The following is a 27,139-nucleotide window of genomic DNA, read 5'->3' as shown; positions in this document are numbered from 1 at the left end:
GTGCCAAAGGTGACAGATCTATCATTTTGTTTTCAGTGCAAATGGTTTTTTTTTTTTTTTTTTTGGTAGACAGTGCAAATGGTTTTCTGAAACCACTAATTTTGTATTGTAGAAACCGAGGAATAATAGAAAGCAGGAAAATCTCGCTGTCTTCCATTAAAATTAGTTCTCTACCTTCCTCTGAATAAATCACTAAAATGGAATTATGATTTAACACGTGCAATTGTTGGAGGGATGTCTTTTATAATTAAAACCTCGATCTTGCACCTTTTTCGGATACTTTTCAGTTGGACGCCCTAAAGTTCGGTCGAAGTGAGATTCAGCTAAAAGAATTACATCTTACAAAAGACTCCCGTGGTTTCAAAATATGATCAAATAACACCACGTTGTCAAATCTTGATGTCCTTTGTAACAAAGATTTGGGTTTTATTATGAATGAATAATTGGTCATTGCCTCATTGACATACACTCTCAAGAACTAGCAGCTGCCATCCCTATTCGATTCTATTCGATTCGAACGTTTTCTTTTGGATGGATGAATGAATGGTTAAAGCTTGAAGGAATCATTGGAATGGCTCTCTTCAACAATCTTGAACCCGTAGGTTGCTTTCTTTCTATTACAATTGATGCAAGTGTCTTGCGTTTTGTAGATCTTTCTCGTTGACCATTTTCTTCCAAAGAAATTTCAGTTTTCTTCTACGATTCTGTTATTAAAAAATTCGATTTGAGCGTTCGTATAGGAATTTTGGCAATATTTTATATCTCAGAAGAGATCGTCTGTGATAATCAATTGCTTGTTGTTGCTCCGAAAGCCTGTTCATTAGTGCAAGCTGATATGGAGAGTTTATGATCAGACCGGGTTCATACCTGGTCCGACCCTCGACCCCGGTCGAGACGGAGAAAACCGAATCGCTCTCGAGCGAACCGGATCCGGTAGATGGCTTGCTGAAGAAGAAAGCTTATTCGGCTGCAAGCGTGTTCTAATCTTACTTATGGATTAGGGTAATCACCCTAATGATGGCAGACTCAAACTGACGGCTGCGGATAATCATTATCGAAGGGATAACCATCGCATAACATAAAGGTTATCTCAGGAGTCCTCTACTAGCCCAAACTAGTAGAAGTCTATCGCTCAACGGATCTCACTGATAAGATCCAACGACTACCCGAAGAAGGCTCAAGTGCATCCAACGAAGGAGATTCGAAGGTACACTCTATATAAACCTCACTACCATACAAGGTGAGGGACGGATCAATCGATCGAAAAGAATACTATCTGAGACTCAAGTTCAGATACATACTGATAGACCTAAACTATCCGAGATCTGCTATCTAGATCACCTTTCCCAGTTCTTCATTCCTTAGCTCGTGCTTCTAGCGAGCCGTTTGTGATTAAGTTCATCAATCGACTTAGCCTTCGGAGGTGGACTCCCGACCCCAGCGGTCGGGCCACATCTGACACTTTCGTTTTGCAGGTCATCACGAGGAGATCTAAAGGCTGAGCAGATTTTGGACGCATCACAAGCCAATCTAACCTGCAAAACAACGTGCTTGACTGGGGTAGCCAAGGAATGCCTCTGACGACCAAGTCAATGAACGCTCACAGCTTTGGACACAAGTAGTTGAGCTCTCAATAGTCAATTTTAGTACTAAAGTGTGCATACCTGATTATGGTAGTGTATTGGTTTTATACTGATAGAGTATCTCCTTACAAAGTAAGACATTCCCCAAGATTTTATCCTTCGAGTCCCAGACAAACCTGAACGAGCAAATACTTCCCGGTTAGGAGTTTGTCATGTATGAGGATGCTCTCAAGAGGATGCTCTCAAGAGTGGGCTTTGGCTTCGCATCCACCCACTGTTTGCCGAGATCTTGTGTTACCTAGGAATGTGTCCGAGCATGTTGGTCCCAAACAGCCAGCGCAACTTGATCTATTTCTAGGGGTTCTGTCAGCAAGAGAATGTAGATGTCCAACCATCTCTGATCTTATTCCTTCATTTCTTCGTGGCCAAGAAGATGAAGCAGGATGGATGGTTCTACCTATCTAAGAGACCGTCTGGTCATTCCAGGTGGGATGGTAATTTTGTGGGAAATGGGACCATCCCATCGAACACCAAGGGATGACGTCCAAGCTTTTCTTCATAAGTCCGCCGACCACCCCACATTTTTCGACCTTATGGAGTCGAGGTCCTGCACGGGGGTCAAACGAACCTCCTACACTTAGCCCCCCAGAGGATAAGACGTAAGGGAAAATCCTTCAGATTCCAACTGAGGATAAGAGTCTTCATGTAGTGAACGTCTATTGCCCGGAGTACCCATAGATCCTCAAATTCTGGGGTTCCTACCTGGTAAGTTGGCGCCTGTTTTGGACTTATTTTTATTTGAACAACTATTATTGGTCGGGACTAATCTTTCAGTCTTTTTTTGTTGCAGCGTTCTTGAGCTCGATAGCTTGTGTAAAGGCTACTACTGAAAAATAAAGGAGAACGAGGAGAAGCACCAAGCCTGAAGAGGGCATCCAAGGGCAAAGCTGGTTTGTCTTCCACCCCTCCTCTCAGAGCTCCAAAGAAGGTTAGCTCAAGTAGAGAATCATCCGAGCAACCTTCACACCTCAAGAAGAGGCTTTAGACCTCACATCCACCCAACCAGTACCCTAACTGCGATACCAGGGTATGTGATCCACAGCCCGAAAGATCAGTTCAAGGCAATCATCCTTCCACATTCACAATAATATAATTGAGAACAAGACTAAATCAATGTGTAATATTATAAAAGAATAATCAAGGAAAGATTCATAGAAAGATTACATTCCAATCAGAGTGTGGAAAAAGATACCAAAAGAATAAATCAATTATAGAATGTAGTGGAAAATCACTCTATAACAGTAGGAGAAAAGTAGATCCAAACGTAAATGAAATTATAGCCGTCTCAAAAGTATAAGAAAAGAAATAAACTAAGTCCTAAACATAAGTCTCCTCAAATCTATAAATGGTATGTCTAAAGGTAAAGGCTTCAATATCCCGACGTTGACAGACAAGCAATAGAGTATGACTAATCTTGATAAGTTCCAACTTCACACTGATAGTCTTCACAGTCGTAGTCATAATAGCCAGCGCTTTGGGAACAATATGTGTTATCCGTCGGGGCTTCGTAGTACTGGTTCTCATAGTCATCAGTACTTACAGAAATATCTAACAAAGTTGTCCAAAAAGGAATGAGTTTCAAAAGAACTTAGTAAGGCAGTTCATTTCCAATATAACACATATAACATGATCGCAAAACATACAAGATGCATTATGATATGAGACAGTCATGCAAGTATGCTTCTAACTCTATGTATGCTGGTCTCTAGTGGCAGACATGCAAGTCATAGCACCATACTCCTCTAGGTAGGTCTCAGATCACTCTCGCTCAACCATCTCGGTATCTTGGGTTCTTCGATGGTAATTGGGTCCTGCATCCCTTTCGGACATTCCATGGCTGGGGTTTAGGTCAACACTATCGCTCACCACCATTGGTCTGAGTATTGGCGCATGTCAAGGTTAAATCTTAGCCCAATGCAAGTCATCTACTTAGTTATATCAAGTCAAGGTTAGATACTTCCATTCCTCGCCTCTCACGATCCTTTCCGGTATCCTTCCCGCTAGAGTCATTGTATCCTAGGGCACGGACCAACTTGGATAACTGACTCATTAGCCCTATTGGTCATCCAAAAATAATAGACGTAAGCTCTCATGTCCTCTCACAGGTTGGTTACTGGTCTTGAGTGCCCATGAACCCAAGTCTACTAAATGCAACCCTACCAATGAATGGCCCCTCACAATGTGATCCATGTCTTCTTAAGGGTTGGTACCGGTCTTGAGCGCCCACAAATCCCCATTGCTGCCACGGGTCACTCAGTCTCAATTCCCTTCCGAATCGGGTCTGATATAACAAGGTAACCTAGCCAAACACTACTAGACAAGCCCTAGGTATGTCAACCAGTAATCAAGGAAAGCGCCAATGGGCACCATAGGACTGGAGTCCAAAGACAGAAATATCAAAAGGACATTCCCCATTCCCCAATTACAACTTAGGCAAACACATCCCTAATTCAGTAATTCAGAATCATAACTAATAAATCATTTACATGAGTAATAAATAGGCATTCATAGTCAATATAAGTAAATGGATCACATGAGCATTATCCTACTATAGTTACAGTAGTTACAGTAGCAATATAATTATAAGCAAGTCTTAAAAACAGTAGTATGATCATGCAAATTCAATTCCAACATAAGCAATCATGTAATTTAGATTATTTGAGAACAAACGTCCTTACCTTAGTTAACTTCGTAAAACTCCAGAGAAAAGAATGAGGATAGGTCCAAAGTTACCAAAGAAACCCTAAACAAGCATAGGTTAGGCATTAGGAACAAACCCTCAAAGCTTGGAAGTGAAACGAATCAAAATAGCGCAACCTTGCTGTCACTGACTCTGTTGGTCGGTCATGCTTGGTCGCTCTAATCGACCAAGGGTGATCGATCAAGGTAGTTCTGTATGGATAGAGCCTCTAGATTTTTTATCCGAAACTCAACTTTCGGGATTCAAAACACTCTGAAATTTCAAGGGAAATTCTAAAATAGTTAACTAAGATTATCTAGCATAGTTTAAGCATCAACAATGGTCAAAGCAGTAGAATTTTAATTTAATCATAAACTAGGCTTCTATCGAAATCAATCCATGAATTCTACGAAAAGACCAATGAGAATTCACTCTAGGAAAGAAAGAACAGTAGATCATAGTAAAAAACTATCATAAGAATGAAGCTAACATGCTTTAGTAATTAAAAACTTAGAATGAATATTCATTCATGAAGATCACACTTGATTTCCCTTTGAGATCATCATGTGTTGATTCACAAAGTAATAGAGTGAAATGAGATTCACTTTAAAACCACAGAGATTAAAGAAGAGGTCATGATAATGACATAAGACCTTCCTCTTAATCACAGAGACAAGAATAAATCAATAAGAGAGTAGATCAATGAGAGAGTAAGAGTGATTACCAACCTTAAGGAAGAAGATTCGTCAAAGAACTTTGGTGAATGGTTGAGCATCTTCCAAAGCTCCAAAAAGAGTGCTAAGAGAGGGTTCCCACATTCTCTAGAGGCTTTAGAACATTATGGGGCAGTTTAACACGAAGTTATAATATATAGAGCTTCAAAAACCTAAAAACACAGGGATTAACAAAACAGTCCCTCGCACCTTTGGTCGGTCAGGGTTGGTCGATCTGATCAACCAGCAGACCTAAAGAGGCCAAAAATCAGGTTTTGGAAGTCCAAAAACCAAAATTTCAAAGGGGGCTTTTCCCAACTTAACCAAGAGTCTTACCTAGCATTGAGGGACCTTCCAAATGTGTCAAACTAGGGTCCAAGTCCATCAACCAAGCTCTTCCCCAACAAGTTGCAGTTTCTTTTCCAAGTCAAGTAAGGCTTCCATATAGGGGACTCCATCATCAATCTCTCTGGGTTCAGAGTCAAACACCATGGTTTCCACTGAGATGGCCCACAATTGTCTTCTACCTTCGCTTCGGTCTTCGGACCTACAAACAATTAGATTTTTGGATTAGGGTTTGGGCTGGATTTCACAAAGAGACCCTCAGTGGAAGATCGAGTTGAGGAGGTTCCATCCAAGCCTCAACTCCCTCCACACCAAGATCCATTCCACAGTTCTAATGGCGTCGAGCAGCTTAGGCCTAGCTAGTATCTCCACTTTTTGTGTAGCGGTGCTCTCCCCCCTAGTCATTAAGGATAGAGTCTAGTGCACTCTACAATAATCAAAGTGGGATGACCATTGCCAAGGAGTGGCTTCCAAATGTCCTCCTTCCTATCGGCTAGAAGTTCATGGAAGGTTTGAACCCTTTGCGGCGATACGACGTTGCAACCAAGTAAATCACTCCAACCTTTTGCCTTTTTTTTTTTGCTTCATAATTCCTCGACTAACGTGCCCTTATGTTTTTATAGGCTGCTCTGCAACTTGACACAGGCACTTGGGCCCTGCCAAGAGGCTTCATGAATGGACCACCTCATTGTGCACAACCTTTAGGAGAATATTAAGAAGAAAGAGGTTGAAGTGTTTGACCTTTGATCAAGGAGCGAGAACCTAGCCAAGGAAGCAGAGCTCATTACAAAAGTTGTTGAGCTAGAGGGGTTGACACAAGCTTTGGCTGAACACATCATGTCCCTTGAGCTATAGTTGGAGCAAAAGGATAAAGAGCTAGTGGAGAGAAAGAGTGAGCTCGACATCCTATCTAAGGATAGAGATGTTGCTTAGGAAGAAGTTGAAGGATTGCGAGCTCAACTTGCTCGGACTACTCTAGCTTCTTTTGATGATTTGTCCAACAAAACTTTGCCAGAAGTGATAAGGCTTTGGTTTCGGACTTCCAAGTATCAGGACTTCATGGTAGAGGTCGCTAGTCCTGGCTTCAACTGTGATAGGCGATATGCTTACAAGGCCATATTGCAAAAGTACCCAGATCTGGACCTCATAGGGTTTGAAGGGGTTGTTGATCCATGGATTTATGATAAGCTGCATATCACTAGACCATCTTGGATGGTCAAGAAAGATCCTTTCATACTGGGGATTTTTTGGATTCCAATTGAGAGCCGGCCCCAGAGGAAGGGACAAAGGTCATTGCAGGTGATGCTAACCAAGATAGAGAAGACCAAGGCAACAAAGGGAGCTCAAGGGAGGATGATGATGTTGGTGAAGATGCACAACAACAAGCTTAACATTTGTTCTTTGCAATTTGGCACTTGCCGGTGTAGCCTTTTTTATATCTTTATATGCAACTTTTTATGCTTGGACATGGTTTGAGCACCCTTTCATAACATTACACTTTTGTAATGTGGAAACACATATATGTTTCTCATTGTGAATACTCATAAATATACATATCCCTTTTTGAATGCTCCATAAGCTTGTTTTGTTTGCAATTTGTTTTGCACTTGTTCTTCCAGGGACCTTTCCTAGAGACTTGGTTGATCAAGTCATTGGTTGACCTTATAGTGGCTCGTGCTTTGTGATTTCTCCTTCCAAGTTGCCATGGTTGAGAGCTCTGTATGACTACTCCCCTCCGAGCATGGTGACTTAGGAGTTAAGCAATTCTAGGTATCTTTCATAAAAGCCGTTCGTATTTTATAGATGAGTATCTTTCTCATCTAATTGCTAAAAAATGAGAAATTAATACTTTGAGTCATTTGTATTAATGCTTGTAAGTTTTATCAATCCACACTACCAAAGGATGAATAGAAAATATCAAAACTAGGTTTAGCCCTTTATAAAGCTTTCATATGAAATTGCTCAAGTAAGGAAAAAGAACAAAAACTGGAAGGAGAAAAATCGGATGGCATTCACGTTACTGATAATACTTTCTGAGGTTGCTTGAATTCCATGATCGAGGAATTTCATGCCCGGTCTTCGGGTCATGTAGGTGATATGCGCCTTGTCCGACTTGCTGAATGACTATACATAACCCTTCCCAACTTGGTGCTAATTTCCTTTGGTTGGTCCGATTTGAGGCTGTTGTTTAGCACTAAACCAGGTCGCTTGGAGAAGATTGTCTTACCCATACTTTAGCATTGTAACAAGTAGCAATGCGTCATTGATACTCCTCTAGGCAGTATTATGCTTTGTCCCTGACTTTATCAATCGGATCTATGCTTTCCTTTAAACCTTCAATATTTTCTTCTTCATTAAACTCTGTTTCTCTGAGTGAACCGACCTGCACTTCAACTGAAACTCGTGTTTATGCTCCATAAGAAAGTTGAAAGGGAGTTTCTCTAGTGGTCATCTGTTGTGTTGTTCGGTATGACCATAGTGCACTTGGGAGCTCATCAACCCATATTCCTTTTAGCTGATCAAGCCTCTTCTTCAACCCATTGAGCATGGTGTGATTTGTTACCTTGACATGCCATTACATTGAGGGTAGGCCATAGAAGATATTTGATGCTCAATGCCTTGGTCTTTACAGAACCTTTCAAATGACAGGCTCTCAAATTGCTTTCTATGGTTGGTCACAATAATTTTAGGAACCTCATACCTGTATATGATGTTGTGTGTTATGAAGCATTCCATTTGTGCAGTGCTTATTGTCAGACCCCACCAGCCAGTTCTGGACATACTCGAATACCCTCGGTGGTGATACACTATATGATCTAGGTTCACGGCCAATCCATAACCATATAACATAATATAGCATAATCTAAAAGCAAGGGAAATAAATGTATCAAAAGAGTGATTGTTATTACAGTCATCCTCAAAGTATTAATCAAAGTTAATCAAAATCATAATAAGAGTTTAAAAGAAAAGCAAAGAAGGTTAAAGTTTAATAGTAGAAGTCTAAGTATTGTTTTCAAAGTTTAGGAGTTTAAGTAGCATCATTGCTAACAAATAAATATACACTATAACTAATCGCAATTGTGGCAACTACTTTGTCAAATGAAATCTCCAAGGTCTCAAAACGGTTGGACTCCATAAGTGCAGTCTGAGCAGGGACATGTCTCTCCGTGTAACTCTGTGTCCTCGCCTGTTGGTCCCTCATAGGACTTCGCCAGCAGTGAACACTCCAAGAAAATAGTGTCCTCATATATATAGATAGAATAGTGAGTTCCAAAGTACTCAGTGAGTTCAACATAATCATACATCATGCATCCAACACACATATATCAACATGTAACATATATATATATATATATATATATATATATATATATATATATATATATATATATATATATATATATATAAATAAATCAAATCAAATGCACAAATACATGATAATGTATTCCTCACCTATCAATGACAAGAATGATCTCCAATGTCCAAGAAATCCACAAATTTATGAGTGCAAACAATCCACAAGAACCCTAGAAATTGCCCCACCCTTGGCTGCAACAAAAATTTCCATTCTCGAGTCCATTTCAAAATAATGATTGGGGGGGGGGGGGGGGTTGTAGTATTGTCCTAAAACACCTTCCAAACATCCCAACTAGTCCTAAATCAAAAAGTCCCATTGTTTCTTAGAGAGCCGTTCACGTGCATCTCAAAGAGGATGAATTGGTCTCAAAATGAAAGGATGGCATGATTCATTGCTCAAAGGGGTTGGAAAACATAACGGGGAATAAGAATAAGCATTCAATTCATATCAATTTCCACTACTTTCATCATTATTGCAAACAACCACCATAAATACCATGAAGGAAAGGTTGAAAATAGGGGTTTTAGGATCTTCTTACCTCAATACACAATTAGCCTTGCAATTTGCACTTCGGTGCTGTCACGTGCAAGAATCTCACCAAACTCCGGCCTCTTTTCATCTCCCAAGCTCTTAGCCTTCAAGTAGCATTAACAATTCGTTTATGAGGTTAGAAAGCAATAAAATAGGGTTTCTTGACTTAAATTCTTAAAACGGCCTTTTTCTAGTTAGGGGGGTAGTCAGTCAAATTGGTCACCCACCCCTATCAACTGCCCTTATAACTTTCACTTGCAAAACCTATTTTTGACGAGCTTCAGAGGGTAGACTCCTCCAAAACATTCTTGAATCGATGGCATACTTTATCTTGGCATTGGAATCCTCAAGCATAGGTTTTCGTGCATGTCAAAATATTCTTTTTAAACCTTTTAGATTGACTTTCTTTCTCCTCTTGGAATCAATTAAAGTAGTCGGGTCATTTCCTAGTTCATCCAAGTCCATAGGTTCAATTCCTGAACCTTCGGTCTCAACTCAAATGGTTCAAAGTTGCCTTCTACTTGCCCTTGGGGTTCATAGACTTAAAACGGTGGGTTATCGGGTTAGGATTTTAGGGGTTTTACCAGTTATTTTTGCCAGAGGCTTTGATTTAACCCATTTTTTGAATAATCAATTGTGACTACCAGGTATTCTCTTTCTTCTGAGGCTTTTAATAGCTTCCCTACCAAGTCTATTCTCCACATTGCAAAAGTTGTGGGATATAGAATGGATGTGAGTGGCACTACTAGACTATGAGGTACTGTGGCGTGCGCCTAGCACTTGTCACATCTCTTGACGTAGTCTATGGCATCCTTTTGCAATGTTGTTTAGAAATAACCTTGCCTTAGTGCGTTGTCTGCTAAAGCTCTAGCAATAATATGTGCACCGCATATTCCTTCGTGTATCTCTCGGAGAACCTTTTTGGCTTCAAGGGCACCCATACACTAGAGTAGTGGTCAGGCGAGTGACTTCTTGTAAACTAGGACATCTCTGATCATATACTAAGTAGCTCATTGTTGAACAGTTCGAGCTTACTTCTTGTCCTTAGGGAGTTGATTATGCTCTAAAAAGTGAATGATCGGTTTCTTCCATCCTTGTTCGGCATCTATCTGCATTTGGTTGACCACATAAATGTTAGGACTCTTTAATACTTCCAGATAGACCACCGGTTCTGAGATGTCCAACTCTTCCATAACCAAGCGAGACAATGCATCTCCCTGATCATTCTTTGCCCTAGGAACCTTCCTCGCCAATAAATCTGAAAATTGATGCCTATATGGGCTGACCAATGTGAGGTACTTTCCCATCCCTTTTTCTTTTGCCTCATATGCCCCATTCACTTGATTCACAACTATTTGAGAATCACTTTTAACTTCCAAGTTCTGAATGCCCAATGCTGTAGCAAGTTGAAGTCCGGCCAACAGTGCTTCATACTTGGCCTTATTGTTAGATGCTTTGAACTTGTTGCAGGATGTATTTAATCACAAAACTCGCTTGGACTCTGGAGGACTAATCCTGCACCACTGCTTTGTGCATTGCTAGAGCTATCTACCAATAGGACCCACCTTTGTACCTGCTCGAGAACGGCCTTAGTTTCTTCTTGCTCATCCTGGGATGTTGAGTCTCTATAATAAAATCTGTTAGGGCCTGGTCTTTAATGACCTACCGGATCATAACTCGATCTGATGTTCACTAAGCTCAATCACCCAAGTGACTAGTTGACTAGCCAGGTTTGGTCAATGTAATTTTTTTAGTGGGAAATTGGTCAATATAGCAATAGGATCGACTGGAAGTATTGTCGGAGTTTTCGAGTAGCTGTTACTAGAGTAAGGGCTTGTTTGTCGACCTCTGGGTACGTAGCCTCAACACTAATCACATTTTTAAAAAAAATTAATTTGAATTTTGACAATGCTTTTGTATCCATTATATTCTTATCAGTAAAATAAAAAAATAAAAAAAACAAAAAAACACTTGGATTGGCAACAAAATTATAGGAATTAAAAATAAAGCATAAAGAATAAAACTATAGGAGTGGTGGTTACTATTTTGAGGAGTAAATTATTGAAAATTTTTTTAAAAGGATATTTTGGATAGTTAAGGTCAAAATTTTATTAGGAAGGAATGGAAATCATTAAAAGGTATTAAGTAAATATTTTCAAAAATTAAAACTCATCTAAGGTAAAACTTTTTTAAAACAACTTTATGAAGTAAATATTCTTTGAACATAGTGTATGAAGGAAAATTTTCTAAAGTATAGGCAAGGGGTTAAGGGCAATATTATAAAACTCCAAAATATTATTAAGGATAATTTAAGAATTATGAGATTATCTAACAATGAATTAACAAAATTTGCGAACATAGTGTATTATTGTGCAACACTAAAAGATATTTAGAGAGTGTATTTGCCAATTTGACATATTCTCAAGGTATTTGTGCTTTTTACTATTAATTTTGGGATTTCTTTAAAAAATTCTCTTTTAGGGCCTGTTTGGTTACATGAATCTAAAGATTTCAAACATCTAAAGATTTCAAATCTATAGATTTTAAATTTATGGAGTCATAATTTATAAAATTAAATGTTTGGTTAACCAAATATATGGAATGAAATCTGTGGATTCATCTATGAGTTTTGTGAATGCACAAATATTTAACATTTTTATAATAGGGATAAAATCTCTGGATTTCACCCTATACCCATAAATCTATAGATTTATGTTTTTAGTGTAGAAAGATGAATCTCTAGATTTCATGAATCTAGAGATTTTCATAACCAAATGGGTATAAATCTCGCATTCATGAATCCAGAGATTTGAGATCTCTGGATTCATGCAACCAAATAGATCCTTAGGGCCTGTTTGGTTACATGAGTCTGAAGATTTTAAATATCTAGAGATTTCAAATCTATGGAGTTATAATTTATAAAATTAGATGTTTGGTTGTGGAATAAAATCTGGATATTCATCCTAAAAAACTATTTGATCGACGTGATTTTTGTGAATGTGCAAATGTATAGCTTTTTTGAAATCTCTGGATTTCACCTCTTACCCATAAATCTACAGATTCACGTTTTTAGTGTAAAAAGGTGAATCTCTAGATTTCATGAATCTAGAGATTTTTACAACCAAACGGGTATAATTCTCAGATTCATGAATCCAGAGATTTGAAATCTCTGGATTCATGTAACCAAACAGGCCTAATGAATCTATATCCCTTGTAAGAAAGGTAATCCTTAAAAAATGAGAGATAAAAGAAAGGTAATAATCTACTCTAAAAAGTCATAAATCCTTACCAAAAGAAGACAAGTGTTAGATCCAAATCTAAAAAAATATATAGATACATGATATCTATAGAAAATCTTCTCCGCCCAACATGTCTCGTGCCCTCATCCTCCCACACTCACAAAGACCTGCCACGTGTAGGCTTTGGCTGACACAAGCAATTCTTATGTTAAGCCTTATTATATAAGTGTGGGTGGATGGGGCACGAGTAGGATGGGTGGAGAGGATCTAGATCGGTCATTTAAACAAAATTGTATTTTTTTTGTGTGTAAATTAAACAAAATCAATATAGAATAGGGAGAATTTGGATCCTTTGCTTTTGGAATAGTCACTTTCTCCCACCCTTCCACCGGAAATTTATCAGGTTCATTTCTTTGTCAGAAATGGACCATTTATTTTCTTGCAGATGTATGACAAGAGTCCCAACATCACATCAAATGGTGAAAATTCATTTACAGGTCACATCAGTCAGTTGATTGATGTGATCTGTAAATGAATTTTTACCATTTGATGTAATGCTAAGACACTTTGTCACATATTTACAAGAAAATAGACCTGATATTAGTCTCCCTTCCACCCTAACAAGAGGGTGGGCCCGGCTGTGCCTACTTAACTCCGGTTGTACACTATGCGGGCCCCACCCTCTTGTGAGAGAAAAGGGCGAGAGTAGGGCCTAGGTACTGCCCGGGAGCAGAGGATCCCAGCTCGAATCGGAGAACCGGTAAGCCCCTAGTCAATGTCACACGACTCATAACACCTTTGACTCAGTAAAAGAAAGAAAAGAAGAAAAGAAGAAAATGAAAAAAATGAAAAAAAGAAAAAGAAAAGAAAGAAAAGAAAACGCACGAGGCCCACGAGTCACGACAACGGACACCCATGATATAAATTTCGCCTATAAAAATGGGAAACGCAGGGGAATTCCGGTCAGACAAATTACTCATGTTCATGAACTGCAAGAGATAGTAACACTCAATGGCTGCCACCCAATTCCTTTGTGCTCATCCTTCTCTTAAGGGAAGAAATAGCAGTATTTTCACAAGGAAAATCAGTCTTCCCGCATTTCAGGAACGTGGATTCCTTAGCTTAGGTGGACTTCAGAGAAGACCATCTGTCAAGTCCAAGGCTTCTGACTCAGAAACGAGCAGAAAACAGTTGGAGGTATGTTCCCCCAACTGTCTGGATACGAGTTGCAGTTTCCTGAATCCGAGTCCTCTTCTGCTTTTGATTCGAATTGTTAACATAACTCTTTTGGGCTTGGCTGATTTTAGATAGTGTATGATCCTGAAGAAAGGATAAACAGTTTTGCAGATGAAGTGGACAAGATCACTGGCCTTTCGAGGCTCTCTCTTTTTTCACCTTGCAAGGTAGTTATTTTTTTTTTTTTTTTTTTTTTTTTTTTTTGAGCTTAATTTTCTTTTTTGATACTTAAGTTGAACATGTAATATTTCGGTTTCAGATTAATGTATTTTTGAGAATTACGGGAAAGAGAGAAGATGGATATCATGATTTGGCATCCCTATTTCATGTAAGGGCTTGTCTTTTCTTGTGACTGAGAATCTTTGCTTGAGACTTGTAATACATAATTTACATAAATATGGTGCAGATATAGGGTTTACTAGATTCCAAGTTTGTTTTACTTGACTTCTTGTTTCGTCCTTCCTCCATTCTCGTCTCCTTTCTTTTCAGGCTAATTTCAAACTTTTTCTTTTTTACATCTCTAGGTAATTAGTCTAGGAGATAGAATTAAGTTCTCATTATCCCCAGCAAAAGGAAAAGATCGTCTTTCAACAAATGTGACTGGAGTCCCCCTTGATGATCGGAATTTGGTAAGTTATAACTGAATCTCTGCAAATGATTCCTTTCCCTAGTCCTTCCTCTCCTTTATATTCTCTTACTTTTTGTAGCTAATGCATCTGGCAACTATCTTGCAGATCATTAAAGCCCTTAATCTGTACAGGAAAAAGACTGGTAGTGACAACTTTTTTTGGGTAAATGCAACATATGGTGGTTTCACATGAGTTGTTTAATATCCTCTTGGGCAATAACTCTCTAATATAGGTGAAGTTACTAGCTATTTTTTGAGTTATTCACCATTTCAAAACTATGCAGATCCACTTGGATAAAAGAGTGCCCATGGGAGCTGGACTAGGTGGTGGGAGTAGCAATGCTGCAACTGCACTGTGGGCAGCGAATCAGATGAGTGGTTGTGTTGCCACTGAGAAGGAACTCCAAGAATGGTCAAGTGAAATTGGGTCAGATGTCCCTTTCTTTTTCTCCCATGGAGCAGCCTATTGTACAGGTAGAGGGGAGGTAATAACCATCTGTTAGTAGAAAATTGTTTGCTCTTCAGTTTCTTAACATGCTCTGTTGCACCAGATATAAATGCACAATGTTGTAGTCCGCTTTTTAAGTTTCAAATGCATGATTAAACAAGGTAGCTGACAGTTAATTCCAGAAGTGGGGGCCTACATGGTCAGCCAATTCAGGCACTCTGCTGGTAAAATATTTTGATTACCTCTGAGAATTATCGTTTTTCAGTTTGTCTGGGGATAACATTGGATAGGACTTCTTGTGTTCTGTTTGAATCTTAATTGGTATATATATAATTGATACAACTGTCTGTTATGAAGAATTTTCTGCCAAAAACACTTCATTCTCTTGTATGATAAAAGAGAGAATATACTATTCCAAATAGCGAGGGCTCCATTCTCTCTCTCCCCTTCTTCTTTTTCTTCGTTTTTTTTTGGAAACCATAGCAAGTGCTGTCATACTTTTGTTTTCTTTTTCTGAATAAGGGGAGAGAGGGGGAGCTAGTCATGCTTTCTTTGTCTACAACCTAGCTTCACTTGAATTTGTGTTGTTATAGTTAAAGCTATTAAACCTCTGAAACAATTTTGGCATAAAGTTTATATTTGTTCCATACTTAGAACAATTGTGTTTTCTCTGCTTGCAACAGAGAATTTGTTCTCTGGTTTCAGTATTATATACATATATCAAATTCCCTGGGTTCAGCATTTCATTTCCCAACTACTATAGAATAAAAAGAACTACAGTCTTTTTCTTGTCAAGTTAAAGTATCATGATTTTTATCTAGAGTTTCTATGTTTCGTATTCTACAGTTAAAGAGATTTTGCTGGCCATCATGGACCATTGTTAATTAAAAGTTTAGGTCTAAGGATATGACTTTATCTGGTTGGCCATCACAGTCTAATGGTTGATACTGTGACGCCATTGGAAGGCTTTTCGTCAACTCTCATTGATCTCATTGACCATCAGGTGGTTTCCAGCCATATTTCTGTTATCACAGGTCCGTTTGACCATATACTTAGGTGATGAAGTGATAACTTGATTACCTATGTTTTTTGTGCTTTGGTCTTTGCCAAATTCTGACACAAAGGTCCTTTAGATTCATGTGAAGTCAACACTTCACCAAAACTGATACAATTTCCATCTTTCTCCTTATGATGGAACACCAACAGAGTACACAATTTACATAAGGTTGTTCTAACTTATTAAATAGTTTTAAATGATGAATATTCACATTTTCCTTTTCTCATCCTAATTTCCCTTTTGGGTTGTGGCCAAACAAAACTATTGTAGACTTTGTACTAGGACAGAGATACCCATCTGACAAAATTGGATCTGTAGTAACCACTATTAAACAATAATGAATTTTGCATATGATGGACATACCAAACCGAACAAAGGAAAAAAAGGAAAACATCAGTTCTTGCTAAATAACCAAAACACTTCGATGGGACTTGATATTTTTCTATAGGCATGAGTTTCTTCGGCGTCCCCTAGCCTCCCCCAAAACCGTTAAAGTACCCAAGGAGGACTACCTGAACAAGTCGCTGCCAGACATATTACAGAACTTTTGGTTAAACTTAACCAGAAAACCTACATCCAGAACCATCTCCGCTACCTGTCATTACTAAACATGTTATGAATCATTGCTGGGAGCAAAGGATAATTGAGAATCATTTACTTAGAACCTTTGGTTGTTAAAAGTTAAACATGATAAGAAATCCTTGTAATTTTTTTTATGCATCTGTATGTTACAATGATATATGTATCCGTTTTGCCAGGTGGTTCAAGATTTTCCTTCCCTCATACCCTTGGACATGCCAATGGTTCTTGTTAAGCCACAAGCAGCATGCTCCACAGCCGAAGTTTACAAGGCACTGCAAATTTAAACTCAGCAAATAAGTTAACGCATTTTTTGTTATTTTAGTTCTGTGCCATCTTTACAAGTTGAGATTTGATTTGTGTAGCGCCTTCGGATTGATCAAACGAGCAAGGTTGACCCATTAGTTTTGCTGGAGAAGATCTCAGAGAAGGGGATATCTCAAGATATTTGCGTCAATGATCTAGGTATGAGTACTTCTGGGAAGTTGTAATCATGCTTTTTCCCCTGATATTTCCTCCTCTGCTGATGAGTTTCAAAAATTAATTGGTTCTATGTTGGTATCTACTCTACAGAGCTGCCTGCCTTTGAAGTGCTTCCATCCCTTAAAAAGCTGAAACAACGTATCCTTGCAGCCGGTCGTGGGCAGTATGATGCTGTTTTCATGTCAGGAAGGTGATTTACTACTTCATGTTTTTAGTGACTTAGACATCCATGATATATAAATGAACATGTATTATTAATTAATAGATTTAAAAATTTTTAAATTGATAATTCTTTCTTAGTTAATGACTTCATCGTGATTGTTCTGTGCCCACTTATTTTCTTTGCAACAATTTCACTAGACTTGTTGGCTGAACTGCCACATCTGCTTAAGGGTTGGTGTGGTGTCTGGGATTTGTTATATGCTGTGCATTGTAGATCAGTATTCACTTAAGAAATGCATGCATATTCTAGTGATATAATGATGCAGTCTTGAAGGTAAAATTTCAAATCCAGTGTGCTATTTTCAGCAGATTTGCGGGTTTTTGGATAATATTCAAAGCTTCCAATTTCAATAAGTGGTATATTAATGTCATTCTTTTCAGCAAAATTTGAGTTATGAGTCAGGCCCAAATGTGTTGGCTGAGGTATGAAAACTTGACTTAGTTGCTATATTGTTTTTCAGGCCCCCAGTTTTGGTTGCCATATGCTAAGTAGGCCATGAAGGTCTCCCAGACAACCTATTTTAGGCTCTACAAACATAATGGAGACTTAAGTTTAAAGAATAATTAATTCAATATTGTAGTTTTGACTGTGGACCTATGGTTGGTAGTCTATGCTGTAAATATACAATGATAGGACCTCTCATACAATCTTTAGTGCTAGAACTCATATAATTCAAGTAAAAGAAACCTAAATAATCATTAGGAATGAGAATGAAATTCTGAGCCATTAAATAAATCATACATTAAACATTATTTGTTGCAAAGAGCTAAGTGTGACATATGAATCACTATTAACAATTGTACCACAGTTTCTAGCTGGGTACATGACACAGATATTGTGGGACACATATTATTCATTCATATGCATCTTTGTCCTTTTAGTTAGAATCTCTGTTCTATCTTCCTTAGGCTTGTTCTAGTTTCCTTAGTTTAGTTTATCCTCTTTCCTTTTATATTATAATCAGCTTGGGAAGGTTAGTTCCCTGAGCTTTGTTTTCATTCTCTATTGATAAGTAATGTAGGGAGAGGCTACGTCTTTCTAATGCAGATCTTGCCCACCCGTTCTTCTTTGAGTTCCTGGTTTATAGATCTATTTTAGTTACAGTGATCATTAAGAGAGAACACTGCAAGCAACAAATGAGTCACCAGTATTGGAACAAGTGTCGAGGTGGATCAAAACCACTAGAATGCTTTTGATGCTGGACTAGGTTTTCCTCCAACTGAATCAAAGTTGGCCATGTTGTAATGTAGCAGAAGTGATGTACGTGGGTTGGGCTTCCCTAAAATTGGGCCCAAAAACCAGCCCCAAGAAGGCCTTCAAAGCTGGCCAAATACCCCAGGGGTATTTTGGTCATTTTTTAAGCCCCACTTGTGGGCTCAATATGGGTCTTATTTTACTCCCCACAATCCCAGGGTCTGGGATCTAATTTTTTTTTTTAAATTTTTTATTTTGAGATGAGTCAATTGTGAGTTATTAAAAGTTTCAGTATTGAGTAGTATTTAGTTAGCTGAGTTTGACTTGGTCCAAGTCGAGTCCCTATTTGTTTAAATCAACAAATGTTTTAATAAGTTAAGAGTCCATGTAAGGTGGTGGTATCCTAAACTATAAAGGAAACCCACCCTGAGTCCAATTCCTTATTAGTTAAGAGTCCAAGTTCAAGAGTTAGTTCAACAGTGGGATCCTTATCAGTTAAGGAATCCCAAATTGAGTCAAAGGGTCTTGAACTTAGGGTATAAACAGCTTATTTAATTCTGAATAAAGTAGATTGGTTGATTTGAGTTAAACAGAGGTTTGGGCCATGGGGAAAGAAACGCTTACGACTTGGGATGGAGAGTAATTCTCAGGTTTAGAAACTCCAGCAGCATTAATTCAAGTAATCAAGCATCTTCAAGCATTTAGGTAAGTCAGAGTGTTGGAAGTATGATTGAGGTTTCCTAATTGGAGTAGACTCCTCTTTTAGTTATATATTTAGTTTTCTTATGTTCTTTATATTGGTTTCATATTTTGTGTTAGACTAGGTTTCCTAATGTCTAGGATTGGTTTTTCTATTCTATTTGCTTTTATTTCCTTATCCTACTTAGAGTAGGATTTACTTAGATTGTAAGGATAAATACCCCATTGGGGCCTATGAATGAATATACCTTTTGAGCAATAGTTTCTTCAAATACCAACATGGTATCAGAGCCTAATTTTGTATAGGGAAGAAAGAGGGAACTAAAGAATCAAGTCTCTCTCTTTTCCCTCACGTTGCCGCTGTCGCTACCTCTTTGTCTCTGCTACACCACCATCGCTGCAATCACCGCCATCACCATCGAAGCCCATCGTGGCAATCATCATCGAAAACCTGCAATTTTGCACCCATCGCTTCTCCTTTTCAACCACAAAAAACCCCATCGCCTCTCCTTTTCGACCCAAAAAGAAAAAAAACCTGCATCTCCTCTTCTTCTTCTACCATGCTTCCACATCACCTCTCGTGTACAGCAGGTTTGGGTTTTTACGGTTTGGTTTTTTAGTTCTCCTCTAAACCACCGACACTAGATTCGCCCGAGAAAGAAATTCAAAAAATCAATTCTGCATCATCGCCAATGTGTCTCCACAACCACCGCTGCATCTCTTGATCTCTCTCTTTCTCTTGCTGTGCCTCCACAATCCTATCCCCTAACCTGCAATCACCATCTCCAACCTATTGCCTAACCTGCAATCCTATCACCTAACCTCCTGCAACTTTTTTTCAACCATCACACTTGACACCCATCACCATTCTTCCTTCTTTAGCCATCGTTTAGCCATTCCAGCAGCCATCGCACCATTCCAGCAGCATTGCCCAGACCTGCAACTCATCCTTCCACCTCTTTTCTGGTTTTTTTTCTTCTTCTAAATGCTGCAATCTCTCATCCAATAAACCCATATTTTTTACCCAACCCATATGGCCGATGTTAATTTCTGCTTTTTTGCCTTATAAGCCCTTCATCTAAGCTGCAATAGCACATTAGCCAATTAAATTCTGTTTTCTGCCTTCTAGCCCACAACCCAAAAAAAATAAAAATAAATTTCAGGTTCTCTTTTGAAAATTCATATAAATCCAAGGGTCTTTTTTTTGTGAACTTGCATAAATCCAGGGGCTTATATGTGATTTTTCATATTACAGGGGTCTTTATGTATATTTCCATATTTACAGGGGTCTAATGAGAATTCCCATATTTCTAGGGGGCTACTTGTGATTTTCAATATTTCTAGGGGTCCTTTTGTGAATTTTCATATATTCAGGGGTCCTTTCGTGTTTCTCATATATCCAAATGTCTCTTTCGTAAATTTAAAAAATTTCATCGGAAAAAAAAGAAGAAAAAATAAAGAGAGAGAGAGAAAGTGTTAGTTGGACCTTTCAAATTTTGTCCTTCGTCATTGTTTTTACCCACGTGTAAAGCTACACGTGAGTGGGAGATTGAAGATGTATACAATTCAATGTTTACTTTAAGAGCATTGTATACATTTTTCAAGTCATTGTTTGAATGCCTTTCTTTCAGACTTTCTTGTGTAGAATTTGATCTCTGTCATTTTCAGACTTCTTTGTGAAAAATTTGATCTCTATTCCTTTGAAAATTTGTCCCTTACCTTGGCAATCTTCCACTTTGGAGATCTAACATTGCTATAGATTTGACTTTTTTGACCTGTGCAGAACCTGATCTCTGTTACCCCTGGAGATCTGCCCCTTACCTTGACATCTTCCCTTTGGAGATCTAACCTTGCTGAAGATTTGGCGTTTGACCTTTGTAGAACTTGATCTCTATTACCTTTGAAGATTGCCACTTATTTTGACAACTTTTCCCTTTAGAGATCTAACATTGCTACAAATCTAAAGTTTCACTTTTCCTACTATACCCTAGCAGTTGTTACCCAAAAAATATATTTTTCCTTAGAGTTGTGTAGAAATTTGGTCTTCTCAACATTTGAAGATTCTACCTTTTTTCGTGGGCATTCTTTCTTGGAGACCTAAAGTTGCGGTTGAGATGAGGACAAAGCAAGTGGAAGTCTATAAGGCAAACATAATCTATAAGCTATTAATGAAGTTTGAAGATCAAGTTGCAGATGTTGTATACTATTTTAGCCAAGTTGGGCATGTGTGATATCCATGCCTCAACTTGAGGGGGAGTGTTGGAAGTATGATTGAGGTTTCCTAATTGGAGTACTCCTCTTTTAGTTATATCTTTAGTTTTCTTGTATTCTTTATATTGGTTTCATATTTTGTATTAGATTAGGTTTCCTAATATCTAGGATTGGTTTTTTTTTTTATTCTATTTGCTTTGTATTTCCTTATCCTACTCAGAGTAGAATTTACTCAGATTGTAGCTATAAATACCCCATTGGGGCCTATGAATGAATATACCTTTTGAGCAATAGTTTCTTCAAATACCAACACAGAGAAGAATCACCACTCCATCCCAGCCCTCCTTGTCTTGTCCCCAACCATCCCTAATGCTTCCTGCTCTTGCCCTATCCCCGCAAATTCCATTCCCTTTCTCCTTCTTCTTCCTACGTTTTCAGATCCTAACCCAGATAGGACTCCCCATTCTTTACTCAATTCTTACCCAGTCAACCTCCATTAGAGTCGCAAAACCCTATAGAACCAAGATCTAATCTCTGTTTCCCAAACCAGCCTTCTTTCTTGAGTTTTGAAATTTTCTGTACTTCATCTTCTCTAAGAAAGTTGCAGAATTTTGCAGAATTCCAGAAATTTCATAAATACCTAAAACCAGTCCCTACCTTCTAAAATTAACTTCTGACCTTCTAAAATTAACTTCTGAATTGCCAAATAGTGTCAACCATAGATCTGGATTACGAGACAACAATTCGATTCCCCAAACCCTGGTCCTAACCAAATCCTAGTCACATTAGGATTTGAAATTCAAGTTAAAATTTTGAATTCTAATAATATCCAGGTCTGAATTACCATACCCAGGAGCCATATAGGCCTTAAAACCCTTAGCCAAAGCATCAAGAGAACCTAATTGTGTGTTGGTTCCTATTTTGAAGATCTTGAAAGCTAACCCTAAAACGTGGGTTTACATCAATGGTATCAGAGCTACAAGAACCAGCAGCAGACTGCACCATGGAAGACTTCTATTGCAGCCCCTCCCTCAATGTCAACTGTAATATCCTTTTAGCAGAGCTAGAAGGAGAAGAGGATTGGAGGAGGAGTTGCCCCTTTTACAGTAGAGTCCAATCTGGTGCGCACAAAGCTTTGGCAACTGTTGACAGTGGTAGTAACTTAAATGTGGTGTGAGGAGAATTTGTAAAGAGGGCTGATTAAAAGTGAGAGGCATCCCTATCCCATAAAGTTTCCTTTGTAAACAGTGAGAAATTAGAAGTCACTCATAGGTGTCTAGGTCCCATCAAGTTCCATTCTCACTTAGAGGAGATATGGTGTGATGTAGTACCTATGGGATTGATTGATATTACTTTAGGGAGGCCCTGGTTGTATGATAACGATGTAACCATCATGGGGAGGGAAAACAATTGTAAATTTAGGCACAAAGGTCAGAAGATTATAGTATTACCCTTGAATCTACCAGCAAAGATCAAGAAGCAGAAGGTAACAAAAGATCCTGACAAGGTCATAGCAACTAAGGAAAGAGCTGAGGCACCCATTCCTCCAGGGGTTCTTTACAGTTCAGGAAGAGCATTGTTACCCATAGATATCAAATTCCTTCCAGCACCCATCCCTGGGGAAGTATGACCTCCCTTGAGTCTCCTTCTTGAAGGAAATAGTATAAACCTATTACGGGCAATAGCAACAGTGATGATCAAAGTGTAGACAGAAAAGGGCTCCAAAGGGATGACCACCGACTCCATCCTTCCTCCTAGGGCCCCCAACACTTGGGCCCCTAGGATTGAAGACTACATTACAAGGCCAAGTCCACCAAAGTATTGTCAAGTAAAGGTGCAAGCAGTCACGCATCTGTTACTTCCTCCTCACTGCAAGATGAGAGGTCGAGTCCACTTGAAAGCCCTCCAGAGAGTTGACCCAAAAGCACATGACAAGCGTAGTTCATCAGTCGATGAATGATTTAAAGAAGGGAAGTGCTGATGTATCCTAGGTTGGGCTCCCCTGGAATTGGACCCAAAAAATCAGACCCAACAAAGCATTCAAAGCTGGCCAAATACCCTAGAGGCATTTTGGTCATTTTCCAAGCCGCACTTGGGGCTCGATATGGGTCTTATTTAACTCCCCATGATCCTAGGGTTAGGGTTTTTTTGTTGTTTTTTCTTTTTTTAAAAATTTTGATAAGTCAATTGTGAGTTATGAAGAGTTTCTGTATTGAGTAATATTTAGTTAACTGAGTTTGACTTGGTCCAAGTCAGTTAGTTGAGTCCCTGTTTGTTTAAATCAGCAAGTGATTTAAAAAAGTTAAGAGTCCATGTACAGTGGTGCTATCCTAAACTATAAAGGAACCCACCCTGAGTCCAATTCCTTATTAGTTAGACTCAAGTTCTAGAGTTAGTTCAACAGTGGGATCCTTATCGGTTAAGGAATCCCAAATTGAGTCAAAGGGTCTTGTACTTAGGCTATAAATAGCCTCTTTAATTCTGAATAAAATAGATTGGTTGATTTGAGCTAAAACAGAGGCTTGGGCCATGGGGAAGGAAACCCTTACTACCTGGGGTGGAGAGTAATTCTCAGGTTTAGAAACTCCAGCAGCAAGTTCCATCTTCTTCAAAGCATTCCAGCAGCATTAATTCATTTAATCAATCATCTTCAAGCATTCAGGTTAGTCAGAGAAGCGTCCCCACTCCATCCCAGCCCTCTCTGTCTTGTCCGCAGCCTTCCCTAACCCTTTCCCCTCTTGCCCTAGCCCCGCAGACACCATTCCCTTTCTGCTCCTTACCACGTTTTCAGATCCTAACCAGATAGGACTCAATTCTGACCTATTCAACCCCCATTATCTCACCTTTTTGATGGTGATCTTAGCATGTCACGCTAGAGAACAACCAAATTTGAGCTGTAGGTACCATAATATAGAAGGAGTCAATGTGAGTTAAAGTAAGAAGTTAAGAGTTGGAAAACCCTATAAAACCAAGATCTAATCTTTGTTTTCTCAAACCAGCCTTCTTTCGTGAATTTTGAAATTTTCTGCACTTAGTCTTCTCCAAGAAAGTTGCAGAATTTTGCAGAATTCCAGAAATATCATCAATACCTAAAAAAACCAGTCCCTACCTTCTGAAATTAACTTCTGAATTGCAAAACAGTGTCAATCACAGATCTGGACTATGAAACAGCAATTCGATTCCCCAAACCCTAGTCCTAACCGGATCCTAGTCACATTATGATTTGAAATTCAAGTTTGAATTTTGAATTCTAATAATATTCAGGTCTGAATTACCATACCCAGTAGCCGTATAGGCCTTAAAAGCCTTAGCCAAAGCATCAAGAGAATCTAATTGTTTGGTGGTTCCTATTTTGAAAATCCTTGAGGCTAAACCTAAAACCTGGGTTACATCAAGAAGAAATGCTCAAAGTTCTCCACAATAGCCTTTTGGATTCAAATGGCAATATACTCAAGATGTCCTAACCTAGATGTCTTAGAAACATGTAGAGCTCGAGCAAGAGCCACTTCTACTGGATGGTTAGATGTGGGACTGGAGCCAAATGTTTGGCTGGGGGGCTGGGAGCTGAAGATGCTATCCATAATACCTGATCTGATGCATGACTGACCCTCATACTCAGAGACAAGGGGTGGTAATGATGAAGAGCCAACTTGCCCAAACTGATGATTCAATGTAGTGACTATCATTGAACTTGGTGCTCCCCATGCCATATGATCCAGATCCATATGATGATGGCTGCCCATTGCTCCTCATACATAGTGATGTCTGTAGAATCTAGCGTATCACCTTCCTTCTCAGGTGGTGGTATGGGCCAGCAATATTGACCTCTTGAATGAATCTTGTCGCATTATGGGGACCATTATTACCCTTACTAGCTAGATGTATGGATGGTTCATTCAGCATATAATGTAAAGCTAAGTGATAAGCCCCTAATAACCAAGGTATACAAGCGAAGGGATAAGAGGGAGTATGCAACATTACCTACTGCTGTTACAGGGGATCTAAATATAAAGAATACAGATGGCAGCCTCCCAATGGACAGCAGCAAACACCCTGCTGTGAACAGAGGAGCTGAAGAGACAGCCTAGGTGGCAAGAATTGATTGAGTGAATGTGTAGGAGTTTGTTATGCGTAAGAGTTGGTTAGAATAGAAGGGGCTATGTAAGGGAAGGGAGGAGGGGAAGAGAGGGGAGAGGAGAAAAACAATAGCAAGCTGTGCTTGTGGGAGAGGGAGGACCTCTCGGGGAATGGCCTAGCCATAGTGTTGCTTCTGGTTTATCTGAGTTTTATTTGGAGGGGAAGAGAGGGGAGAGGAGAAAAACAATAGCAAGCTGTGCTTGTGGGAGAGGGAGGACCTCTCAGGGAATGGCCTAGCCATAGTGTTGCTTCTGGTTTATCTGAGTTTTATTTGGTTTTTATTAATCTCAGCAGTCCTTATCAGTTAGTAGAATTACAGTTTGTATTCAGGAGTTATGTCCGATCAGTGTTGCTTAATGAAGATGACTGTTAGTTCAATATTATCCTGCTGTTATATGTTTCTGAGTTCAGTAGCTTGCTAGTGATAATTCCTATTAGTTTGTTAGAAGTAAAGAATCAATGGGGGGGGGGGGGGGGTTAGGAAGGGTCCTATCACTAAGATTAAGGATCTGAAGCATGCAAAAGGTTAGGATCTAAAACAAACTAGTTCTCAGAAATATGGTCAACCTGAGTTAAAGTGAAACTTGTTTGGTAGCAAGCAACTGTAGTAAGCTTTGAATAAATCCAACAGTTGGATTGAGAAATATGGCCAGTCACTAAAATAGAAACTTTTGGGCTGTAGTGCAAACTGTCCAGTAGATGGCTGTCAAACTTGATTGAATGTAGTCCGAGTGAGAGGATGCCATGCTTACAAATTTTGACTATTAGGGCTTGATTCTCAGATATGGGAAAGGATAAAAAATAGAAAGTTTGCGTTGGATGGTGGAACGAAGTGATGGATGGATGAGACTGTGAATGGGAACACGGGATGGACTGAGAGGCTTGTAAACCAGCAGGGTCTGTGAGATGTAGGGGATAAATGGGGATTCAAACCAACTAAATTTCAAGTTACACACCTGGTTCAGTTGAAGGAGTAGCAACAGGCCTCTAACAAGAGAATAGAGTCTGCGTATAGGTGGATATAGCTCTTGACAGTAAGGCTTTTCAGCCTAGATGTTTAGATCTCAATTGCAACGTCCTCAGCCTTCTTATTACTCAAGCAAAGAGACAAGAATAAAGGTGGTGGAAACCAATGGTTTGGTCACCGGCATGGGCAGCAATGGTGGGCAGCTGGAAATCGGCACATCTTGTATAGGATCCTGTCTTCCTTCTTGCAATTTACTCTCCTATAATCTTGCCGTACCTACCACACCTGCCATGTCCTAAGGACGAAATGCCAACACCTTGTGGCAGATTTCTGGTTTGAGGCTGAATGTGAAGCAGCTTATTAGGAACACTGTGGGTAGCCCTATAACTCAATTGGCCAGCTCCTCGAATTGAGTTTGGTACTTCATGTGAGAACTCATCTGGACCAACTTGGCGAGTGCAGCTTATGGGTCATCGAAGGGCGAGGGTCCAAAATGAACTCCTAATGTTCGGGTGAAGGCTGCCCACATTTGCAATTGCCCAGCGTTCTGCATCCACCTAAATGAATGAAGGACTGCTCCTTCCATGTGAAAGGACAGCAATATTTTCTGATCGTCATGGGTGGAATGGTATTCAAAGAAGCATTCAGCCTTGAATAACCACCCATCAGGGTTGGTTCCATCAAACCTAGGAAAATGCTATGCGTTCTCATCTGAATCATGCCAAAGGACTGGGAAGATGAGGACTCAAGGATTGCAGGAGTGGAAAG

The 27,139-nt window shown here is 39.2% G+C and overlaps 1 protein-coding gene across 1 annotated transcript in view; it reads left to right on the top strand.

The window, feature by feature from the left end:
- The first annotated feature begins 13,483 nt into the window (after positions 1–13,483).
- Positions 13,484–27,139, top strand: part of LOC148999049 (4-diphosphocytidyl-2-C-methyl-D-erythritol kinase, chloroplastic-like) — a 30,033-nt gene continuing 16,377 nt past the window's right edge. The window contains exons 1-9 of the mRNA XM_089141505.1: positions 13,484–13,706; positions 13,817–13,912; positions 14,005–14,073; positions 14,270–14,374; positions 14,480–14,536; positions 14,658–14,858; positions 16,637–16,729; positions 16,823–16,922; positions 17,031–17,130. Coding sequence (XP_088997631.1) covers positions 13,521–13,706; positions 13,817–13,912; positions 14,005–14,073; positions 14,270–14,374; positions 14,480–14,536; positions 14,658–14,858; positions 16,637–16,729; positions 16,823–16,922; positions 17,031–17,130 — 1,007 coding nt within the window. The 5' untranslated portion in view covers positions 13,484–13,520. The remainder of the gene's footprint in view (positions 13,707–13,816; positions 13,913–14,004; positions 14,074–14,269; positions 14,375–14,479; positions 14,537–14,657; positions 14,859–16,636; positions 16,730–16,822; positions 16,923–17,030; positions 17,131–27,139) is intronic.

The sequence above is a fragment of the Hakea prostrata genome, unplaced genomic scaffold (assembly GCF_041222555.1).
Source record: "Hakea prostrata isolate BN-2017 unplaced genomic scaffold, UWA_Hpros_2 contig_59, whole genome shotgun sequence".
NCBI lineage: Eukaryota > Viridiplantae > Streptophyta > Magnoliopsida > Proteales > Proteaceae > Hakea > Hakea prostrata.
The sequence above is the reverse complement of the archived record's forward strand: the minus strand, read 5'-3'. Positions and strand labels throughout refer to the sequence as shown.